Raw genomic sequence first — 21516 nt, forward strand, 5'->3', positions numbered from 1 at the left:
CCTTAGAAGGTAAATTGCTTGAGGAGTGGTCTGTACGTTTGCATAATCTTCTTTTCACCACCACCTCTTTAACTTTTGAATCAACTCTTTCAAATGCCTTCATCAAAAAATGGGACTGATGCAATGATAATTATTCTTGGAGGCTTTCAGAAGTCACTGGTGTTTCTTGAGAGCTGAATAATTATTTATGTAGGGAATATGCAGTAAGCATAAGCCCAGGGGCTCTTCAGATTAGCAAATAGTGTCTCTATTAAAACGAACTCAGGTATTATAACAAAAAAACACTCTTCATTTCCTTTGGATGTTATGAATAATAAAAGTGTCTCCTTCCTCTCAGTCAGGTGGCTTCACCCACATCTTCACTGAAGATATGCATGTAAGTCTATAAGTTTTCATTTTTAGCCCATGACTGCCTGACTTTCATAGTGTTACATTACCATCACCATCACCATCATCTCCATTATTATTTAGAATTGTTATTGTGGGCATTTGGGGGTCACAAATTTGATATTAATTAATTCATTGTCTTGAAAACCCATTGTGGGTCTATTTTCTTTTAGATTATATATTTATATGATGTTATGTATTTTTTCAGAACAGAGATGCCAGCGACAAGAATGAAAGTCTCACAGCTCTGGATGCCCTAATTTGTAATAAAAGTTTCCTTGTTACCGTTATCCACACTCTTGAAAAGCAGAAGAACTTTTCAGTGAAGGACAGGTATCCGTCAAGTTGTTTATATTTTGAAAGTGATTAAATAGAATAAAACCTGAGCCTCTTATTTTCTTTCCAAACTACAGCCTGAACTTGGTGTCTGAGAACCGCATCTCTCAAAAGCGTGGCTGTTTGGGTGGCCATGCAGTACTAGTGTCTCCATTTCGGATCACAGTGCCCTAACACAAGTTCTGTTTTGAAGAAACACACATATGTGAGCCCCCTAAAAAGCCCCAGCACCAAGAAAGAAACATGAATCCTGAGTCACAAAAGCAGAAGTGCTGTTTTCTGTTTTTAAAACACTGAAAATTCAGGGAAGACATTCATTTCTTGTTACCGCTCTAGTTTGAAGTTTTAGAGCTGAAAACATATAAAATGACCTGAAGTTAACATTGATATGTGGTTTTTATGGATCGAAGGCTAAGGTAGTTGAAACCTAGATATTAAAAAAAGCACCCACAGGGAAGCATCCCGTTAACACCCCATTGCCGGGCCCCTCAAGTTTCCTTGGAGACGGCTATCAACACCAAGCAAGCCACAAGTGATGGTTAACCCTAATTAACCAAGGCTCTGGTTTTTTCTGTTTTTTTTTTTCATGTGCTTTTTTTCCATCATCTGTGTATCTTCTTTTTTTTTTATTTTTCTTGAGATATAATTGGCATACAGCTCTGTAGAGGTTTTAGGTGTACAGCATGATCACCACAATCTGATCTCTTTCTGGGTTTGAGTCTTTTTTTCCATATGTCATATTTAAGTGAGATCATACAGTATTTTTCTTTCTCTATTTCATTTCACGTGACACCCTCAAGATCCATCCATGTTATTGAAAATAGCAGGATTTCCTTCTTTTTGTGGCTGTATATTATTCCATTGTATATAGGCACCACATCTTTTGTAACAATTCATCTGTTGATGGACACTTCCATGCCTTGGCTGTTGTAACCAAGGCTCTGTTTTTACACAGGTGTCTGTTTGCTTCCTTCTTAACCATTGCCCTGCAAACCAAGCTGGTCTACCTAACCAGCATCCTGGAGGTGCTGACCAGGGACTTGATGGAGCAGTGCAGTAACATGCAGCCTAAACTCATGCTGAGACGCACAGAGTCCGTGGTGGAGAAGCTCCTCACAAACTGGATGTCTGTCTGCCTTTCTGGCTTCCTGCGGGTAGGTGTCGCGTCCCTCAGCAGTGTCAGAAGTGAGACGATAAGCAGTTATTCTCAGCAGATCTAACGTCTTTGCCAGGATAAGTCCTGCGTACTCCCTGGTGTCAGTATGTAACTGCTTTTAGTTTTGGTCCTTACCAGAGGCGCATGAAGGGGAAGAGAAAATTCGCTTTTGCTCTGACTGGCCTGTGCAAGAGTAATTCATTTAGAATTTCCTCAGGTAAGACTTCTCTCTTCTTAAAAATTGTATTAAGAAATACACTCAACGTGAGATCTGCCCTTCTCACAGATTTTTAAGTGTACAAAAGTGTTCTCTCTTGGCACAATGTGGTACAATAGATTTCTAGAACTTACCTTTCGTAACTGAGACTTTATACCCATTGGCTTTTGCATCCATCTTCACATGGGTGATTAACACATGCTGAGTGGAGAGAACATTCCTTTCTTTTTTTTTCTTATGCCTGTGCGTGTGGCATATGGAATCTTAATTCCTCAACCAGGGATCGAACCCATGCCGCCTGTACTAGAAACGCAGTCTTAACTACTGTACTGCCAGGGAAATCCCCATATTTCAAATACTGATGAAAACATACTCTTTTCAGAGCCTCTGAAGCATCTGGGAAATTGCTGTTTACCTACCACTACACTCGCTGTGAGCTAATGACATTCAATCCCAAGTGGTCATCTCATGTGAAAGCAAGTCTCCAAAGAGCCCCCCGCCCCTTGAGTTCACTTTGTGAGAGTTACTATGTGAATATGGTTATAATCTAATCGAATCTTGAAATCTTTTCTTATGTGAGCTTTTCACAGATGCCATGGGTCAGAGGGAGTGCCCTGGAGCCTGTTGACTGGTCTGAATCTAGACCCTACCACTTACTATAGGCCCCAAGCAGGTTTTTTGACCAGCCTGAGCCTTGGGTGTATAACCTGTAAAATGGAAGAATGTTTTAGGGCTGTTCTGAAGTGTAGATGAAAAAATGTATGCAATTGCTTGGCACTGAGTAAGCACTCCATAAACTGTGCCCATTATGATTATGAAATATTAATAGGAAAAGAAGCGTGTTCTGTTGAACCCAGACTCCATTCAACCCTCTGAGGCCCCTGGTGCACGAGGTTCTTATCCTTCTTTAATTTCACCAGCCGTCCAGATTCCAGCAAAACTGCATAATTGTGTATTTGTAGCTGGTTCCGAAATCTAATTAAAGTTTGAATAAGATACACTGCTATGCCACAGGTTTTAACAGTGCTACTTAAGTTTAGATCCAAAAAGCAGTGCCTTAAATAGACTATGCTTAGAGTTTAATGCAATCTTACAAGTAGAGGCACAACATTTTTTTTTTTTCCTTTACCAACCCTTTTCTCTCCCAAGGCAATACCCATTTATTAAGATTAATGAAATCTGCCTTCTTTTCTGTTTACTTGGTATAAATCATCATATGCTTTTGGGAGATGTGGAGCGGTTATTTCTGGGGTGAATATTTTTGGCTCCCTAGCTTCAGCCACAGCTGCTTCCAAAGAGGTAGCAGGACCCTCACCTAGTTCCTGGGTCTTAGTCTCAAAAGGCACCTCCTGCCCCACCACGTGCCTGTGCCACTGAATCAGAAATTCGGGGTGAGGTCTGGTAGTCCCGGTTTCCAAGTTCCTGCAGGTGATTCCATCGCCCTGCCTTTGAGAACCTGGGAGAGGGAAGCAGAAGGAGCACTGGCCTAGGAGTCTTGGTTAGACGTTCATCTCAGCCCCAGCTCGCCCTGTGGCTCTGGGTATGACCCTTTCCATCTGGGCATCTTCCCACTGAAAGAGGGGCCTGGGCATTTGTTTTGAACTCCTTTCCAGTTCTTTCTTCTGGGACCTTGCAATTCTTATTCTGAACCCTGGAGGCCTAGTCAGAGCCTCGCCCTTACTGCTCTCGGGTATTAAAAATGTCAGGAGTCCCCAGAGTCTGGGCTGTGAGCCCACATGGCCCCTCTGAGCAGAGGACTCTGCATCAGGATTTTGCAGTGCTGATTCACGGGTGCCTTGAGCACTTGGGGTAGGGAGTAGGCAGCATGCTCCCTGGGGAGGAAGTGGCATTCAGCCAGCTGGGCGATACTTTCATTTTCAGGGGAACAATTCCCCCTGGCATGGAGGGCCTGATCTCCCCCTCCACGTGCCCAAGGGGCACAGGGCTCTGATGGTCTCGTCCTCCTTCCCTCCCTACCTCCCCAGCCCGCCCCAAACATTTGCTTGGGTTCCGTGAATTCTGTGACCTCCAGGTAACTTCCTCCTCTGTGCCTCCAAGGCCCTGTGGGTCCAGTAATAATAATAACTGCCATTTATTGAACGTGCCAGCCACTGTGCTAAGAGCTTTGTTTCCTTTTTCTCATTGAATCCCATGAGGTGAGGACCTTTATGACCATTTTGCATTCCGGAGAGTTGGGGTGCACAGAGTAGATGAGACTTTCCTGCACACAGATCCCACAACGCTGTGACAGCACCAGAGAGCTCTTAGCCACCCGGCTTATTACTGCTTCCGCAAGGAGGCGGCTACCTTCTTCCAGGCTTAGGAAAGGATGCAGGGTGGGGTGGGGGTGGGATAGTGAATGAGGTCACAGGTGCAAAAGCCTCAAGCTCAGCTATGCTCAGAGAGTCTGGTCTCCTGAAGGAAAGGATGGTGGAAGGGCCAACCTTAGATCCCATCACAGGATGGGAAGGGTGGGGTCAGTTCCATAAAGGGAGCTCTGAAGGCTGGCTCCCCAGGAGCTGTGTGCATCCTGGTCTGAGTAGGTTCTAAGACAACTTAGAACTTGTGTTCAGTGGTGACAAAGAAACCTCATGGCCTCGTGTTTTCCTAAGCCGGCCACACATCAGAATCTGCTGGGAAGGTGTTAAAACTGCCAGTGCTCAGACCTCTTCTCCAGAGATCCCACATCTAAAGTAGAATCCAGATGTCTGAGTTATTTTTATAACAAGGGATTCTGGTGATGATTCTCCAGGTTTCGAATCACGGGTGTGGGTAACAACGCCCGATGAGATGTTGCTTATCTGAGTCCAGCTGCAGTCTTCTGGAGAATTCTGACCACAGGGCCACTGAGTCTGGAGCTGTCGCTCCGCAGAGCCCAGAGGAGCCCACTGGCCCCCGAATCCCGAGCTCTACAGAAGCCTCCAGCCCCCTCCCAAGGGCGCTTATCCCCACCTCTGATGTGGGCTAGAAGCAAAGAAATGAGGTTCTAGGTTTGCGGTCAGGACATTACCTAAAGCGGGTGGAGGGAGAGAGAAGAGAGCCGTGTGGTTGTGAACCTCTAAATAAAGGAAGTTTCTCATGAGAATTGAAATGTCGTGTTCTAGTCCCAGCGCTCTCCCCACCTGGGAAATTTTTGAACATTCCAGCCCTGTCCTACAGTAAGGAAGCGACTAGAGGCTCTGTCAGCAGGGGAGAGGGAAGTGGTGCGGGGGCCCAGGGGCGGGAAGGGCGGCACAGGACAGACAGGAAGCCAGGGCCGGAGGAGGGATGTGCCCCTGCCGTCGGTGTAGAGGATGGTATGGGGGCCGGTGGGGTGGGATCCCAAGAGACTTCAAAGATGTCTTGGTTTACCTGTTCAAGGGAAAGCAGGTGAGAGATTCAGTGAAATCTTCCTTTCCAGGCCAGATGCATTGGCTGTGAAGCTCGACTTTGTAAACTGGGGCTTCAAGCCCTAGTCACGTGGTTGGCTGCTCATCATCACTGAGGCAGTCTGACTTCCTGGTTGTGGCCCTGATTCTTTCCTCCCCCTCAAATTCAGTTTAATAATATCCTTTTGATCACGGATGGCTTCTTTACTTCATTTTCTACATGATAGTCAACCCAGGGCTACATGCCTTGCGAGGCTGCGTGAAAGCACAACACATAGGCCTCCCACTTTTGGGCTGTTCTGCATCCATTCAAGCACAAAGTGGCTGCAGATTTGAAACATTTCTATAACAGCAAGGGTAGACACCCTTGATCCAGAAAAAAAAAGTGCAGGAGGAAGTTATCAGAATGCTTGGGAAGATCCTTAGAGTAATGGAATCGGACCTGGCCCGGGGAAGAAGGTGGAGTTCTTCTGTGGCCTGTACTAGCAAAGGTGCCCAGGTGGGACCGTGAAGGCTGGGTCCAGGAACCACTGGGGGCTGGCTTGCTCGTGAGCAGAAGAGGCTGCAGATTGTGTAACTAAAGGCCACTTCCTTTACGAGAAGCTGTTAACACCAAAATTTCCTCCTAGATAAATTTATAAAATGTTCTTATGTTTATTCTAGTTACCAAGGCTAATCATCCTGCCATTTATTTTTAGTGTGCTTAAAAAAAAATAACGGGGCAGTTAAATAGGAATGTAAACTAAGGTTAAACCTCTACGAACTGTTCTTAGGCCAACTGATGAGAGTTAGGCTGACGTAGAGAAGCTAACACATAAAAGAATGATCAGTCTGTGTACTCCATGCTGTTATCAACTGTAAATGCAGTGAGAGAAAGTGTGTATGTATTTATGTGTGTGTGTGAACACATGTTTGCTCGGGAGAGGAGGCAGCTTCCTGAGTTTTGCTCCCAGTCCTAAGTAGCAATATGTATTTTCTTGAGAGTTTCATGTTGATTGTTAGAAAACACTGCCTCCTGTCTCTTGTCCTGGTGCCATAAACTGAAACTTTAATTCTTTGGAAAGTACAGTGGATTCTGGCAAAAACTGTCACTTTTGCATCTTTTTCCAAGGAGACTGTTGGGGAGCCATTCTATTTGCTGGTGACAACTCTGAACCAAAAAATAAACAAGGGCCCCGTCGATGTAATCACTTGCAAAGCACTGTACACCCTTAATGAGGACTGGCTGCTGTGGCAGGTTCCGGAGTTCAGTACTGTGGTAAGTTTGTGATGAAGCTGGTGGGGTTGACAGTGTATGTCGGGGGTTGGGGGAGAGTGTCACTTGGAATGATACCATTACTCCTGTGAGAGGCCTCAGACTTTTAGTTAATTAAAAACAGTAGTTGATAAAATATTAACACGTGTTCACATAATAGATTTTAATTACTCTGATTGGGGAGAAAAGTATTATAATGACGCCTGGGGTACTCATCAATTTCCAAAGATTTTAATATCAGGATTGCTTATAGCCTTCAGCATCATCAAAGGAAATGCAAAGTACTCCCTATTCAGCACTTAGAATTGCAATCAGAATTTCTCAAACGACTCTGCCCTGGAAGACAATGTGTGAAGATGTATTTCAACCAAATTGAGGCCGTCTTATTTTAGAACGATAACGCAAGACAAATTCCACTGTATTTCCTCTGCAACCTGACGCCCTTACTTTATTTTCATGGATTAGTTACAAATGTTTGGTGTCATGCACTTAATGTTCTGTGATCTCATAGATATTTTTAGAGGAATGCTGTAAATCATGACAGTAAGATGATTGCCTGGCTGCTGGAGGGTTTCACCCATTTAAGAACTTCCTTTTCTCCCATCCCCACTCCACCCACCCACCCTCTTCTCTTCCTTAAAGGAAAAGAGACTAATTTTTTTTTTTTTTTTTTTGCACAGTCAGGAATTTTAGAGAGTCAAGTGTGGCAAGGATCTCCAAAATCACTTCGGATTTTTCTGTGCTTCTCTGTTAATAGAGGCTTGGAAGAGAGATGGCTGTGTTTTGGCTTTGATCTTTGGCTTTATGGAGATTCTGAGCTGCTCACAATCTCATGAGTGGGGAAGGAGGGAAAAAATTACAGTGGGGTTTTGGATTTCTCAGTAAAAGGGCTGAGTCTCCTGTGGCTTTGCTGTGGATGGCGAGCACTGCAGTGTCATCCTGGAAGAATCTATCCTTAATTGGAGAAGGCACCGCGGTGCTGTAGACTATGTTCTGGTGGTGTCCTCTGGGGGATCATAGTCCCTTGGTAAGCTTTTTAGAGTTCTTGGTCATTGCCAGACGGAGCTCACCCTCCACTGAAGATGCATGCTCAGCTCCATACACAAGGTGGGAGGCTGGGCAGAGAGTCACCAGTTCTGACTTCTGTGTCTACTCCCATCTATACCCGAAGGGTGCAGTGGTTCTCCAATGTTGGCATGCATCAGAGGCCCCTAGAGAGCTGATTAAACCCCAGAGTTTCTAATTCAGCAGGTCTGGGGGTGTGACCAGAGAACTTGACATTTCTCAAGAGCTTTCTGCAGCTACTGCAGTTACTGATAGAGTGGTTACTAAGTGTAGACTCTAGAGCCAGGTGATTTGGATTCTGCCTCTGCCTCTGGATGGCTGTGTGGCTTTTGGCAAATTGGGAAACCTCTCTGTACCTCCATCTCTTCACATGTAAAATGAGGATGGTGATCATGGTGCTTGCCTATCTCATGGGTGTCACAAGGATTAAGGGTTGATATTCTGGGCTTCTCTGGTGGCTCTGATGGTAAAGAATCTGCCTGCAATACTGAAGACCTGGGTTCGATCCCTGGGTGGGGAAGATCCCCTGGAGAAGGGAATGGTTACCCACTCCAGTGTCTTGCCTGGAGAATTTCATGGACAGAGGAGCCTGGAGGGCTACAGTCCATGGGGTCTCTAAGAGTTGGATAGAACTGAGCAACTAACACACACACACACACACCATACACAGGCATGAAGAACTTAGACCATTGCTGGACACATGAGTGCCCTGTAAAGAGTTATTAAATTTAATTCAAATCTCCTCAGGCACTTGTTAGAAATGCTGATCCAGACACACCCTTACCTGGGCCTTCCCTTGGGACTGACTACATTGGACTCTCTGGGGATGGAGCCCAGGGCACAGATAGATGTCTTCAATACTCTAGGTAATCCTGGTGTGCATCCCGCAGGAAGAACCCCACTGGTATGTTGGGAGAATGCAAGATGAACTTGCATCAGAGCCCATTGACTCTCCTTTCGCTGATTCAGGGTTTTGTCTTCAGACCCAGGGCCTGGGTCCTCACCCTGAAGATGTTCATGCTTTTACTTTGAAACATTTTAGAAGCTCCACAGGTTCCCAAAGATAAATATTTACAAGTGAATCTAGGTCAGGGGAAGCCAGCAGGGTCTCACTTTCATGAAAACAGGAACCCCCTGAACAGGAAAGAGGGAAGAGGAGAAGATGGAACTGGGAGTGGGGAGAATTCAATGCCTGGAGCAACTTTCAAGGCCTGAGTCCTTTCTGATGCTTTACATCTGAACACTTTTTCCCCTTTCATTTTGAAACATTATTTATTTCACAGTCAATTAAGACCATGTGTTTCTGATTTGTTAACACTCAACTCATCATCAAAATGTTTCTTGATGTTGAAATTTATGTCGACTCTTGAATTCTTTTTTCCTCTGTAGCCCCTGGGGAAAAGGTTGATGGAAAACTATGCTTTCAGAAATCCACATAAATCTTCCTTTTTGAATACGGATTTGCCAGTAGATAGCATTGAGAATGAGGAAGGGGCGGGCCTCTTGTTTCTAGGGCCCTTGACTTTAAAATAGATTTTTAATACCTTTTATTGGACCTGCCCCAAACCTCTTTCATGGTGACTGGTTATACTAGGAGCTCCAGAGAGGCTTGATCCGGTCTGTGCTTGTGTGACAAAATGTTAGCAGAAGGTCAATATAAAAAATTTAAGGTTTCTCATTTCCTTTCAGGCAAGTCCCCTCAGCCTTAAGCATCATCTTTTGAATTTTCTTCCTTCCTCTCTCCTCCCTCGCCCTCTTTCTCACTTTACCCCCACTTCCCCAGGCTTGTACATACACCCAGCGGTTTAAAGTCTTGATTTTCTAAATTTGCCTGAGGTGGTTTATGTAATTGAAAACCGAGGTATGGTGAACAAACTAGATTGTGTGTGTGTCTATGTGGTGTACGTTTTTCAAGGAAAGAAAATTCAGAGAAAAATAATGAAGAGCAGCCACCAGAATGGTCTGAAATGACAGAGGTTGGTGCCATGTCAGGGGCACATTTAAAAAGAGGCCCCCAAGCTCCTGTTTGGCTAAACGTTCAAAAACACGGTACCTTGTCCAACAGCCTAAAAGTTAGGTTTGACACCTCTAAAGATTAGAGTGTGTTCTTCCTGATGTGTGGAGTGTTTTCTAGAACATTAAAAACATCCTACCAGTTGCTTATACTTGAAATCATAGTAACACATGGTCTCCAAGAGGTAATTCTTTGTTTGCTGTGCCCTGGGAGGAAAACTCCTCTGCCTTTCTTAGATGTAAGCAAAGCCCCATGAAGTCACTTCCTCTAGGACCAGAAGAAACCCACTTTCCTCTACCAGGGGACTACAGACTGGTGTTCAATGAGGCAGACCGCCATAACGTTCCCAAGCTCCCGGATGGAAGAATCAGGAGAGCACACATCTCACACACACACACACACACACACACACAGACACACACACACATACACGCTAACATCCAGGCATTCCAAGTTGACAGCTAGACGAGGAATAAAGCCTGCTGCTCTGTGCTTTTACCTTCTTTAGGCGTGCGTTTGAGGTTGCGGCTGGAGCCTCTTGGGCCCTCTCTCAAGGCGGTCTGTGTCTAGAGAGTGATTTTGGAGCAGATCGCCTGAAACTTCTGAGGAGTGAGTGAAGGTTGGGGATTTCAGTTCCAGGAAAGTGGACCACATGGGAGAAAGGACATTTGCTTCACTTTCAGGAGGAGATGAGAAAACCCAATAACTCGTAGCAAGCATGCTGAATTAGCAAGAGGAGCTTGACTTACAATCAAAGTTCAGCGAGAAATGGTTTTTTGAACTCTTAAACCCAGGAAATGAGCCTGCCAGTCGGCTGTGTCTGAGAGATAGCATCTTGGCGCCCTGGGAAACAGTGTTCCGACAAACATATTATTGCCCTCATTCTCATATCTATGAGAAAGTCTTTAAGATTATTAGAAAATCTTGAAAAAGCAGAGATACTTACCTTCAGAAATCTTAATACCGCTGCTATGATTTATTGCAGGCTTCTGCCGGCCCACACCAGCCCTTTCTCCACAACAGTTACCGTGCTGGGGACAGTCATGTTTCATAAACTGTTTCATCTCTGATACAGCTCCAACTGTCTCTAGCAAGGGTTGCTCATCGACAAGCTTCCTTCAACATAGTGGCTCTGCCCCTCATGCCCCAGCTCCTTCTCTTCCATTTAGTTTGTCCTTTCAGAAGATCCATTATCCCCATAATTAAACAACCCACTGTCCCGATTAAGTCATTCTCTGTTACTTCAATTACATCCCATTGTTCATTAAATCCTGATGTTTGCTCTTCAGCAATCTTGTTTTTTAATACTTCTAGCATTTGTGGCCAAACAGGAAAGTTAATTAACAGTTCTTAAGCTTTCCCCCCTTTTTTTTCTCTCCCATCATGCAAATCATTTCCATTATGACTTGCAATAGTACTGAAACCATTACTAACTCCATAGTTACTGTTCTGAGCTTTCTGATCACAGAAGCAAAACCATTTTTTATAATAATTTGAGGTTAAGTCATCCTAGTTGATGGCAGGCAGTGGAAAATGAAAAATTAACCTTAAATGAGTGCTTTAAATGACTTTCCTCTTCATACTCTTTGTTCTCACATCCATAGTCATGGGATTAGAAAATAATTTAGTTACCTAAATACAAAAGTACTTAATTTTCTTCTGTATGGCTCAAATGTGACTCTATTACTTCATCATTAAGGATTCTTATTTATATTTGTACTCCTCAGAGGATGGTAACTTTTATAGGAAATCATAGTGGAGATAAAGACATTTTTTAGATTTGTCTTCTCTGGTATTGTTAAAGTCAACATTCCGTTTGATGTTACTGTTATCTAGAGCAGGAATCAGCAAATAAGAGCCTGTGGGCCAAATGTGGCCCTTCTGCTGATTGTTATAAATAAAGTTTTATTGGCACCCAGCCATACCCGTTCAGTTACTTTGTCTGTGGTGGTTTTTTCTGCTGCAATGGCAGAGTTGAGTAGTTGTAGTTGAGAGGATACAGACCTCAAAGTCTTAAATGTTTACTGTCTGGCCTTTTATAGAAATGTTGCCAGCCCTTAATCTAGAGCTTGACATAATGGAGGAAAAGAACTAAAATCCATCCTCCTGCTCACTCCCCAAAACCTTGGCTGGTTTCCTCTCCTTAGAGGGACACAGCAGTGGAAATGTTGCGTCACTATCCACAAAGCTGCAATTCATGGGCGTTTTGCCTGAAAGACCAGAAACCTGTGAAACACAATAAACCTAAAATACTGGAATCAATCATTCTGGGCTGAATCAGACAGATTTTATTTGCATGAACAAGTGTTAGTAAATGCTAGCAAGTGTAGAAAAACTTGTGAGAGAAACTTAAATTTGAGGAAATTCTCTCCATTAACTTAGTTTTTTTTTTCTTCAAAATGGAAAAGAACTTTCTTCCTCATTATTCTGTCAGGGGGTCAAATAACTTGACACAGGAAGCACTGGGCTCTCAGTCTTTGGTAGGGAAAGGAAAAAGAGGCTGGGGAGGGGTCTTCGGGCAAGCAAGAGCATCATTAGAGGGGGCGGCTGGTAGGATGTCCCCAGGCCAACACCAGTTGGAGATAAACCTCAGATCAAAACTTTTCTGAGACTTGCACGTCTAATTCTGGGCTCTCACTGCTCCTGCTGAACTTCTGGAAGTGGTTTTCTTCTCTCTAATTCAGTTTAGTATAAAAACCAGATTTTCTCTTGACCTTCATTTGGTTCTGCAGTGAAATTAGAAATGTATTTTATAGGTTTTATTTAATGAAAGCAATTATTGGCCTAAGACCTTTTACAGTAAAGTTGCTGGTTTGTAATAAATTCTTTTGAAATTGGTTTCTAGGTATCAGAAGGTATTCCAGAAAGGATGCAGCAACGTCCCTGCCATCATTAGCCAAGAATATGGCTGGTGAGGTCAACAGGTAGATGGATTATTATTTTCCCACCAAACTGTGGGGAAAATGGGGGACAAAGCCTCTCCCCCTGCTTGAATCCTCTCAGCCCTCTGCAGCCTTATTTTTTCTACCTCCCCAATACCTGAAACCACCAAGTTGGTTAAAGGCTGATGGGTAAAGCTGCTAGCGAAGCAGTGGTATTATGTGTCTAGGTGCCATGATGCTCGGCTCAGGAGAGGTGGGTTTGGAGTCTGACAGTCTTGGGTGTGACTGTGAGCTCAGTCACTTTACAGACTAGCTGTGTGACCTTGGGCAAGTCACCCAACCTCTCTGAACCTGTTTCCTCATCTTTCAACAGGTAGATTAGAAACCCTAGCCTTGTACATTTGTTAACGAGGTCAGGAAATAATATCTGTAAGATGTCTAGCCATCATGCCACAGAGCGTGTGCTTGTTATTTATTTATTTTTATTTATTTATGGCTGTGCTGGGTCTTTGTTGCTGCACACAGCCTTTCTTTAGTTGCAGCACGTGGGGGCTACTCTCTAGGGGCAGTGTGCCAGCTTCTCGTTGCCGTGGCTTCTCTTGTTGCAGAGCACGGGCTCTAGAGTGTGGGCTCAGTACCTGTGGCACATGGGCTTAGTTGTTCTACGGCGTGTGAGATCTTCTCGGACCAGGGATTGAACCTGTGTCCCATGCGTTGGCAGGCAGATTCTCAACCACTGGACCACCAGGGAAGTCCTCATTATGTGTTGAAGCAGAAACTGCCCCCTCGCTCTTCTTTTTGGTTGGTCATTTATTGATGATGGGTGATACAGGGAAGTTGATTAGCTGCGTCCATTTTCATTAAATGTTTATGTTACTGTTGAAAATGTTACACATAACCCTACACGTGGACTTTTACAACCTGTAGCATGCAGTATCTCACTGGACAGATGTGAACAGGAGACCACAGTGACACTCCTGCATTGCTAACTGGGGGTGCAGCCCTACACACCCCAAGGGGCTGGACTGTGACCTGCAGTGAAGGATGGGATCCTTCCAGTCTGGTCCTTTCTCTGGGTTTGGTACCTGTGCCTGCCAAATTGATTTGCCCTTCTAAGACCCCTTCTTGATAATAGCTAAGCCGTTGTTCCTGAATCCATGGTTCCTTGAGACCCAAGATACCTGTGGTTTAAGCCACAGGGGAATTTCTCTCTCACCCACGTGAAGTTCTGGGGTCGGCAGACCAGCTTTGGTGGGTGCCTCTGTTGGGATGTCCTCGCAGACCCCAGCTCCTCTTTTGTTACCCTGAGGTCACCTCAAGACCTAAGGTGTTTGCTCCCCGCCAGCTTCCTTCCACAGTCCAACCAGCAGGACATATGCTGAGCCACAGGAAAGTTGACAGATGGTCACCAGCTGTCTTTTGAGGAAGTTTCCCAGGGGCTGGCACATAACGCATCTGCTGAATCTCTCCGACCTGAACTGAATCACGTGGCCATACCCAGATGCACCAGGGTCTGGGAAAGGTCGTCTTTATTCTGGGTGAACATGGGGCTCCTGAAAGTGCCTGCCAGCGGGGCCTGAGCCACAGGCTGCTGCAGACTGAGTGGGTTCCATGGGGTCCCATGCCAGCCAAGGTAAGGAGATCTAGTCTCCTCCTCTGTGTCCACCCTGTCTACTCAGACAGCGTTTATTAAGAACCCCAGGCAGGTTGGGCCTTCCCTCCAGAGGTTTATCACCTCGCTGGCCTTTTGGCTCTGCAGTTAAGAGTGTGAATATGGCCTAGTTGTGGCCCTCAACAGCTCTGGGATCTTGGACACATTTCTCAACCTCTCTGTCTCAGTCTCTTCCTCCATTAAACGATGCTAATAATAGTGCCCACTATAGACAGCAGTTGTAAGGATTAAATGAGTTAGCAAAGCATACCTGACACATGGCAAGCGTTCAGTGTGTGCTGGGTATTTTTATTAGAAACCTAAACCAGCATTCTCGTCTTCAGACTTTTGTTTCTATAAATAGTACAGGGCTTCTCCCTCATGTGGCAGATGGTGGTTTTGGAAAGGCAAGCATGGTTCTTCAAGCCTCCACCCTCCATTCTCTCCCCAGAGGAAGTGAGATTCTTTACCTCGACTTCTTGACCTACTAGCCTGAGCAAAAGCTTGAAGCTTGCTGCACATCAGTCTAATCAGAGTTGAAGCCAAGGGTCTCCATAGTCTGGAAGCCTCCTTATCTACCATTGCACATGTAGCGCCTTTCCAGACCGAATTCAAATGCCCCTTCCTCCATGCAGCCTTCCTTGATTTCTCCCCCCTTTGAAAACCCTCCTGCAAGGTAGAGACAATATTTCTCTGAACCTCTAAAGCACTCCATTGATGACTACTATTTTCTATTGATATTAGAATTCGTGTGTATATCCCACAGCTGAATCAGTCTTCAGATACTTCCTAGGCAGGATCAGTTGCCAGCTTCCATTTGTTATCATTTGCAATGCCCTGCACACAGTATGTGTCAAGTAGATGGGTGTCAATGAATGACTTTATAACCTCAGCATCAACAAAGTAAGCTCTGTCAGGTTGGGTGCAGACAGATGTAAGTAAGAAAATATGACTAATGGTGTATGAAATCCTATAAGCATGGAGAGCAAGAAATCTGGAGGTAAGCAGCCACAAGGCAGGTCCATGTACTCAGCAGTGTCAGGGCTCTGGGTCACTATCTCCATGCTCCTCTTGGCCCTTCCTCTTAGTCACTAAATAGCTGCCACAGCTCTAAGCACTGCTCTCCCCTTTTGCAGAAACCTTTTCCCTCAATGTCTCATTGACCACAGCTGGGTTACATGACCAGTCCCTGGTGAATGAGGAGAAGAGTCACCACCAGTCATGTTTCTTAGCCTAGACTGGACCCACTCCTGTTGATGCCTGGCTTTTGTCTAGCAAAGAAGGAAGAAAATGGCTACTGACTGAATAACCAACCATATCTATTGCCCCAGCTTTGTTGACACTTTCATAGCCAGAGTAATTCCTCTTAACAGAGGGACAGATTTCTGGAGAAGAGACCAGGTGCATTTTAGAGCACTTTAGCCTTTTGTGCATCTTGAAAATTAATTGCCACCCCATAGACTTGAACTGTGCTTGTTTTTCAAAACATTTTCATATTTTGAAAGGCAGGCTCAGCAAATGTTTAAGAACATGGAGCTCGAATGCCTGCTCCTACCTTTTCCTTGCCAGGTGATCTTTTACAACATATGTAACCTCTCTGTACCTCAGTTTCTCATCTGTAAAATGGGATAATAATAGTATCTATGTCATCATAGGGAATGATGAGATGAATTTATATACACTAATACACATCATTTACCGTGGTGCTTGGCACACAGGAAGCACTCCTTAATTTTCTATTATTACACGTCTTGATTTAGTGATCCTGTCACTTCTTGGAGATAGAGGCAATGAGAATTTTGAGACTCAGGAAAGCTAGAGGACTTGCCCACGCTCCCACAGCTAGGGAGCAGGAGAAGGGGATGATCCAGGTGGCCAGTGCCTGTGCCGAGGGCTCTCAGCCCTCCTGTCCTCTCTGCTTGAGTTCTCTGAACGCGTCCCGAGAGTGGAAGTGTCATATCTGGTGGCTGAATCTTGTTTCAAAAGTGATTCTTTGGTTCTCAGGTATATTGTGGATCATCTGAGAATGAGGACTGTGTCTTAAGGCAGCTGTTCCCATCCTTCTTGGCACCCCGGACCTGTTTCATGGAAAGCTGTTTTTCCACTGACCAGGAGCAGCGTGGGGCAGAGGATGATTTGGGGTGATTCAAGCGCATCACATTTATTGTGCACTTTATTGCTAGAATCTCATGCTGCCACTGATCTGACAGGAGACGGAGCTCAGGCAGTAATGTGAGTGATGGGGAATGCCTGTAAATACAAATGAAGCTTCACTAGCTTGCCCTCAGCTCACCTCCTGCTGTTCAGCCTGGTTCCTAACAGGCCACAAGCAGTACTGGTCCATGACCCTGGGGTTGGGAACCCCATCTTAAGATCTCTCCTAGCCCAGGCCCCTAACACTGTGCCTCTATGAAGGACTCTGGTGAAGTGGGTTTTGAAGGGGAGATTCCATGGGGAGTCTTTCGTGTTGAGAAGCAGAGGCCCAGCATGAGCTTTCCAAGCCGGGGGATTGGATTATGAGGAAGGGCCTGCTCTGAGGTCCCCCGGCTACACTTGCACGTTCAGAAACTGCCGTTGGAGCACTCAGCGTTAGCGGCATAAAAAATGAACACAAATCAATTTGTCTCTGAATTTACCCTCTGAATTCCCCATGGGCTCTATAAAATGCCATTTTACCTTTTTCCACCTATCTGACTGTGGAGGCAGTGGTGGATTTACATGATTTTACATCCAGTTAAGGGTTTGGTTTTTTTTTTTCCCCTTTTGGTTATGTTTTTAAGAAGAACGTTTATTGCCTATAAAGAGGTGTTTTTGTTGAAGACAATAGTGCCCTTAGGTAGTCATAGGATGTTATTTCACAAATACCTATGAAACTGTTAAACAAGCTGGGATCACTGGAGCTCTGACTAAAATGGGCTTTTCATTCATTTTTACCTTTGGAATCTCCATGGCATGGGTTTCACCACTGCTGCTGCTGCTGGGGAGGAGACCAGCAGGAGAAACACAGGGAGACGTGGGCAAGGCCGCTCCGAGCGACTGTACAGGGCAAGGCTGCTGTTTGCCCCTCCAGCCCCTCCAGGAACGCTGTGTGTGCGGGAAACGCAGCTTAGGTCTTTGGTCGTGGCCCAACCTAAGACAGATTCCTGGTGGTTCAGAGGGCTCCTGGGCCGTAGGTGGGATGGGGAGGAGGAGGAGGAGGAGGGAGGGTCCCTGGGTGGGAGGGACTGAAGCTGAGGGGTTAAAGGTGCCACCTCAGACTCACCACTCACAAGCCGTCTCCCTAGAGGCAGAGGCCTCTGTTTCCTCACTCAGAAAGTGGGGATGATAGTAATAATACAGCACCCTTATGCCCCAGGATACTGGGAAGATTAGAAGAAGCAGGTCTTGAAGTGCGTTTGGCAGGGTGCCAGGGTGAAAGTGTTAGTCGCTCAGTTGTGTCCGACTCTTTGTGACCCTGTGGACTTTAGCCCGCCAGGCTCCTCTGACCATGGAATTCTCCAGGCAAGAACACTGCGGTGGGTTGTCACTCCCTTCTCCAGGGGATCTTCCCTACCCAGTGATTGAACCCGGGTCTCCTGCACTGCAGGCATTTTCTTTACCATCTGAACAAGGGAAGCCCAGGAAATGTCACTAAAAAGGGAGGTGAGAAAAGGACTCTGGGCTTCCTTCTCACCCTTCCCGCTGCTTCTCACCCGCCCAGCGGGTCGGGGGTCAGGGTTCTGCATCCCTGCCTGGTGAGCGGCTGACCCAGAACAGGAATATGCCCTGACAACGGTCAAGGGGGCCACTCTCTGTCTCAGGAAAAGGAAGCTCTCACAGGCCAGACCGAGACCACCGCTTCAGCTCAGGCTCCAGCCAGCACGGACTCCGTCTCAGTCTCTCGGTGAGGACCTGACCAAGGTTTACTCTCGCACAGCTGTGAGCAGGATTGCGGGGAGGATGCAAAGGCAGTACACAGCCTCTGAGCACCTCCCCCACCCAGCCAGAGCTTTGCAAGGTCCCCCGTCTCCCTTCGTCCGGGGTCTTTAAGTCCTACCTCCCGAGTCAGACGCCATTCTGATGTGATGTGATTAGTTCAGTTCATCGTCTTAGGAGCCCTGGGAGGCAGTTACTGTTGTTGTTCCCGCTTGGCGGGTGAGAAATCTGAGATGCAGAGAGGTTACCCAGCTAGTTCGTGGTGAACTGGGCTTGAACCAGGAGTCTGACCAGAGCGGGTGTTCTGCTCTGTTCTCGTTCCAGGCTGCTTGCCCTTGACTCTGGCAGAGACCCTGACAGTGGAGTCAGGGTCCTAGCTGCTCAAGGCCAGCTGGGTCTCTGTTTCCATGTGAAGGCGTACTGATACTAACAGTAATCATAGTGATGACTTACATGGAATAGTAATCTGCCTGTTACTTTTATTATCATCATTAAGCCTTTCCCAGCAGCCCAGCTAATGCCAAGCCTTTGACCTGTGTTATCTTTTTTATTTGGCTACACTGGGTCTTAGCTGTGGCCTGTGGGATCTGGTTCCCTGGCCCCCTGCATTGGGAGTGTGGAGTTTTAGCCAATGAACCACCAGGGACATCCTGAGTTGTTTTATTTAATCTCGATAACAACGCTAGGGGGCGAGTACTATGCTTATATACTGTTCTTCCCTGGTAGCTCAAATGGTAAAGAATCCACCTACAATACAGAAGACTCCAGTTCGATCCCTGGGTTGGGAAGATCCCCTGGAGAAGGGAATGGAGACCCACTCCGATATTCTTGCTTGGAGAATTCCATGGACAGAGGAGTCTGGTGGTCTACAGTCCATGGGGTCTCAAAGACTTTCACTTTCCTTCACTATTCTTACACCCATTTTAAAGTTGAATTAACCCTAAGGCTCCCCATTTACCACATTATTTGTGTTTTCATTTTTTAAACATTTCCAGCAGCTAATCATTTTACATGCCCTCACTGTAACCAGGCTCAAAAACTCGAAGTACCTGCACATTGATCCCCCACAGCCAGGTCCTCTGGCTCCACAGTTACCAGGGTGCCTTAGAATCTGAACTCAATGTTGTGCTGATTACAGAACACTCAGGGCTTGCCTGAATCAGCTCCACTGAGAAGCCCGAGCATGTAACTTTGTTGTTTTAGATCGGTTTATTCTTAGGCAAAGTAAACTTGAAATTGCTTTTAAGTTGCTTTTGAAATATTCCCTAGTTCTGAGTTTTCACACATTTACCAAGGCCTTACTTCTCCCATTAGGCTGATTCTGAGGTTTTGCTGCACGGGGAGAATGTTAACTGACAAAACCCATAAGTAATGGCGCTGAACTGTAAAGTAATTAATGCAGGATTAATAGCACAGAGTGGGGATCTCGGTGTTTTAATGAGAGCTCAGGAAACTGCCTGGCTGAAGCTGGTTGAAAGTGGAGGGGGAGAGGAACATAATCATCATCACTGCTGCGTATTAAAGAGTGACCTCTTTGGCGTAATCAATACGGAGACCTCATAACCTTTCCTGTCACCTGGAACTTTGCTTCTAAGACTCTGTGGTCCTTTTAATAAAAAAAGATAGTCCCCAGTCTACCCTCAACTACTGTGAAACTTTTCCAATTTTTTTTTTCTTTTTTGAGGATGAAATTAGAAATCACCATTTTTAGAATATTTATGTGTGTGTGTGTGTATATATTTTACCCTCAAATATATTTATTCAATGCTTGCTCAATAATGAGAGTTTTAACTTTCTGTTTTCCTTTCCATTATCCCTGAAAAGAATGGATTATGGAAAAAAGATTAAAGTGGGTATAATGCGATATGGTATTTGCTAATGTGCTATCAGAAGCATTAGTAGGACTTGCCGAGGTTTGTGTCTGTTATGAATGCCTTTCAGATTGCAATTATCTAATAGACTTGGAAACCTGTTTGTATTCTTGCAGGCATTAACTGTCACCTTTGAAAAAATCCCAGAAAATGAGAGTGCAGATGTCTGTCGGAACATATCAGTCAATGTTCTTGATTGCGATACCATAGGTCAAGCCAAAGAAAAGATTTTCCAAGCATTCCTAAGCAAAAATGGCTCTCCTTATGGACTTCAGCTGAATGAAATAGGACTTGGTAAGGCAATACTATTTTGTCCCAATTCCCTGATGAGCATCCCTCCCACCGGGCCCCCATCAGGTAGCTGTGGCTCTGTTTGCTGAAGCTTACTAGCCTGGAATGTTCCCAGAGGGCATGTCTAGGGACACAGAGATTGCATTGTTCTCTTACAAGTATCATCCTACAAAACCAGGATCCTTCGAAGAAGCTATTCTTTTTTTAAAAAAAAATATTATGTTTGTAAATCAGATTCATGAGATTGCTAACCCTGAGACCCAGTGAATTCACCTTGCATCAAGAAGTACAAAAGGTGTCAACCTCAGGCCTTCTGAATGTGTTGCGTTTCACGTTGGCATTTGATTTGTTTGTTGTGATACCAAGTGTGTCATTAGTGGGTGGCTCAGACTCTGGGTGTGAACCCCAGCAGGCTAGAAAGGTCATCTTCCTCTCTGCTAATCGCATCCTGCATTAAGTATAGTCTCCATCCTCCCCCAGTACGAAGCAGCATCTGCTCTGAATTCATTTTCAGGCTCTATTGGTATACTGCAAAGGCGAGCATATGCGTGAGCGAGCTAACAGGGCTCCACTTCACTCAAATGTTCATCAACATTTTAAAGTTGAGCTCCACGCAGCCCTCCCAGGAGACTGTCGTGGGATTTTACAGCAGATAATGGGATAGGGAAAAAAGAGTCAAATCGCAGCGGTGACAGACAGCGTAACAAGGTTCATCTCTCCTGCATGTGCAGTTGTAGCCTCAACTAAGCAGGCAATTAAATTCATCCCACCCGGCCCTCCGAGGCAGACCCCCTGCCAAAAGGCCATTGAGAGAAACCTGGGGGCAGGGTCTGGCCTCATGAGTGAAACCACGCAAATGTATAGCAGTTCCAAGGCCTGGCTTCAAGGGAAGCGAGGCCACTGAAGCACTCTCATCCACCTGTCTTCTGCTTCCTTCTGCTGGCTGGACTGTGGGCACTTCAAGACTGTGTGAGCTCATCTGGTTGGAGGCGGGGTCAAAGGGCAGCTCCAGTCAGGCAACCATGACATAACCCAGGGCCATCAGCTTCCTGGACCTGCGCCTGCATCTTGAAGTGTCACTCTGACTACAAAGGCCCTTGGAGCCAAG

The 21516-nt window shown here is 45.5% G+C and overlaps 1 protein-coding gene across 2 annotated transcripts in view; it reads left to right on the forward strand.

Annotated features, from left to right (window-relative positions):
* PLXNC1 (plexin C1) overlaps positions 1–21516 on the forward strand; it is a 155095-nt gene that overhangs the window by 110339 nt on the left and 23240 nt on the right. For both annotated transcript variants that reach the window (XM_055395469.2, XM_055395470.2), the window contains 5 exons: positions 338–376; positions 596–720; positions 1679–1877; positions 6576–6722; positions 20234–20411. In XM_055395469.2, coding sequence (XP_055251444.2) covers positions 338–376; positions 596–720; positions 1679–1877; positions 6576–6722; positions 20234–20411 — 688 coding nt within the window. The remainder of the gene's footprint in view (positions 1–337; positions 377–595; positions 721–1678; positions 1878–6575; positions 6723–20233; positions 20412–21516) is intronic.

Source organism: Moschus berezovskii, chromosome 6 (assembly GCF_049115385.1).
Source record: "Moschus berezovskii isolate FMDL1 chromosome 6, NW_MosBer_1.0, whole genome shotgun sequence".
NCBI lineage: Eukaryota > Metazoa > Chordata > Mammalia > Artiodactyla > Moschidae > Moschus > Moschus berezovskii.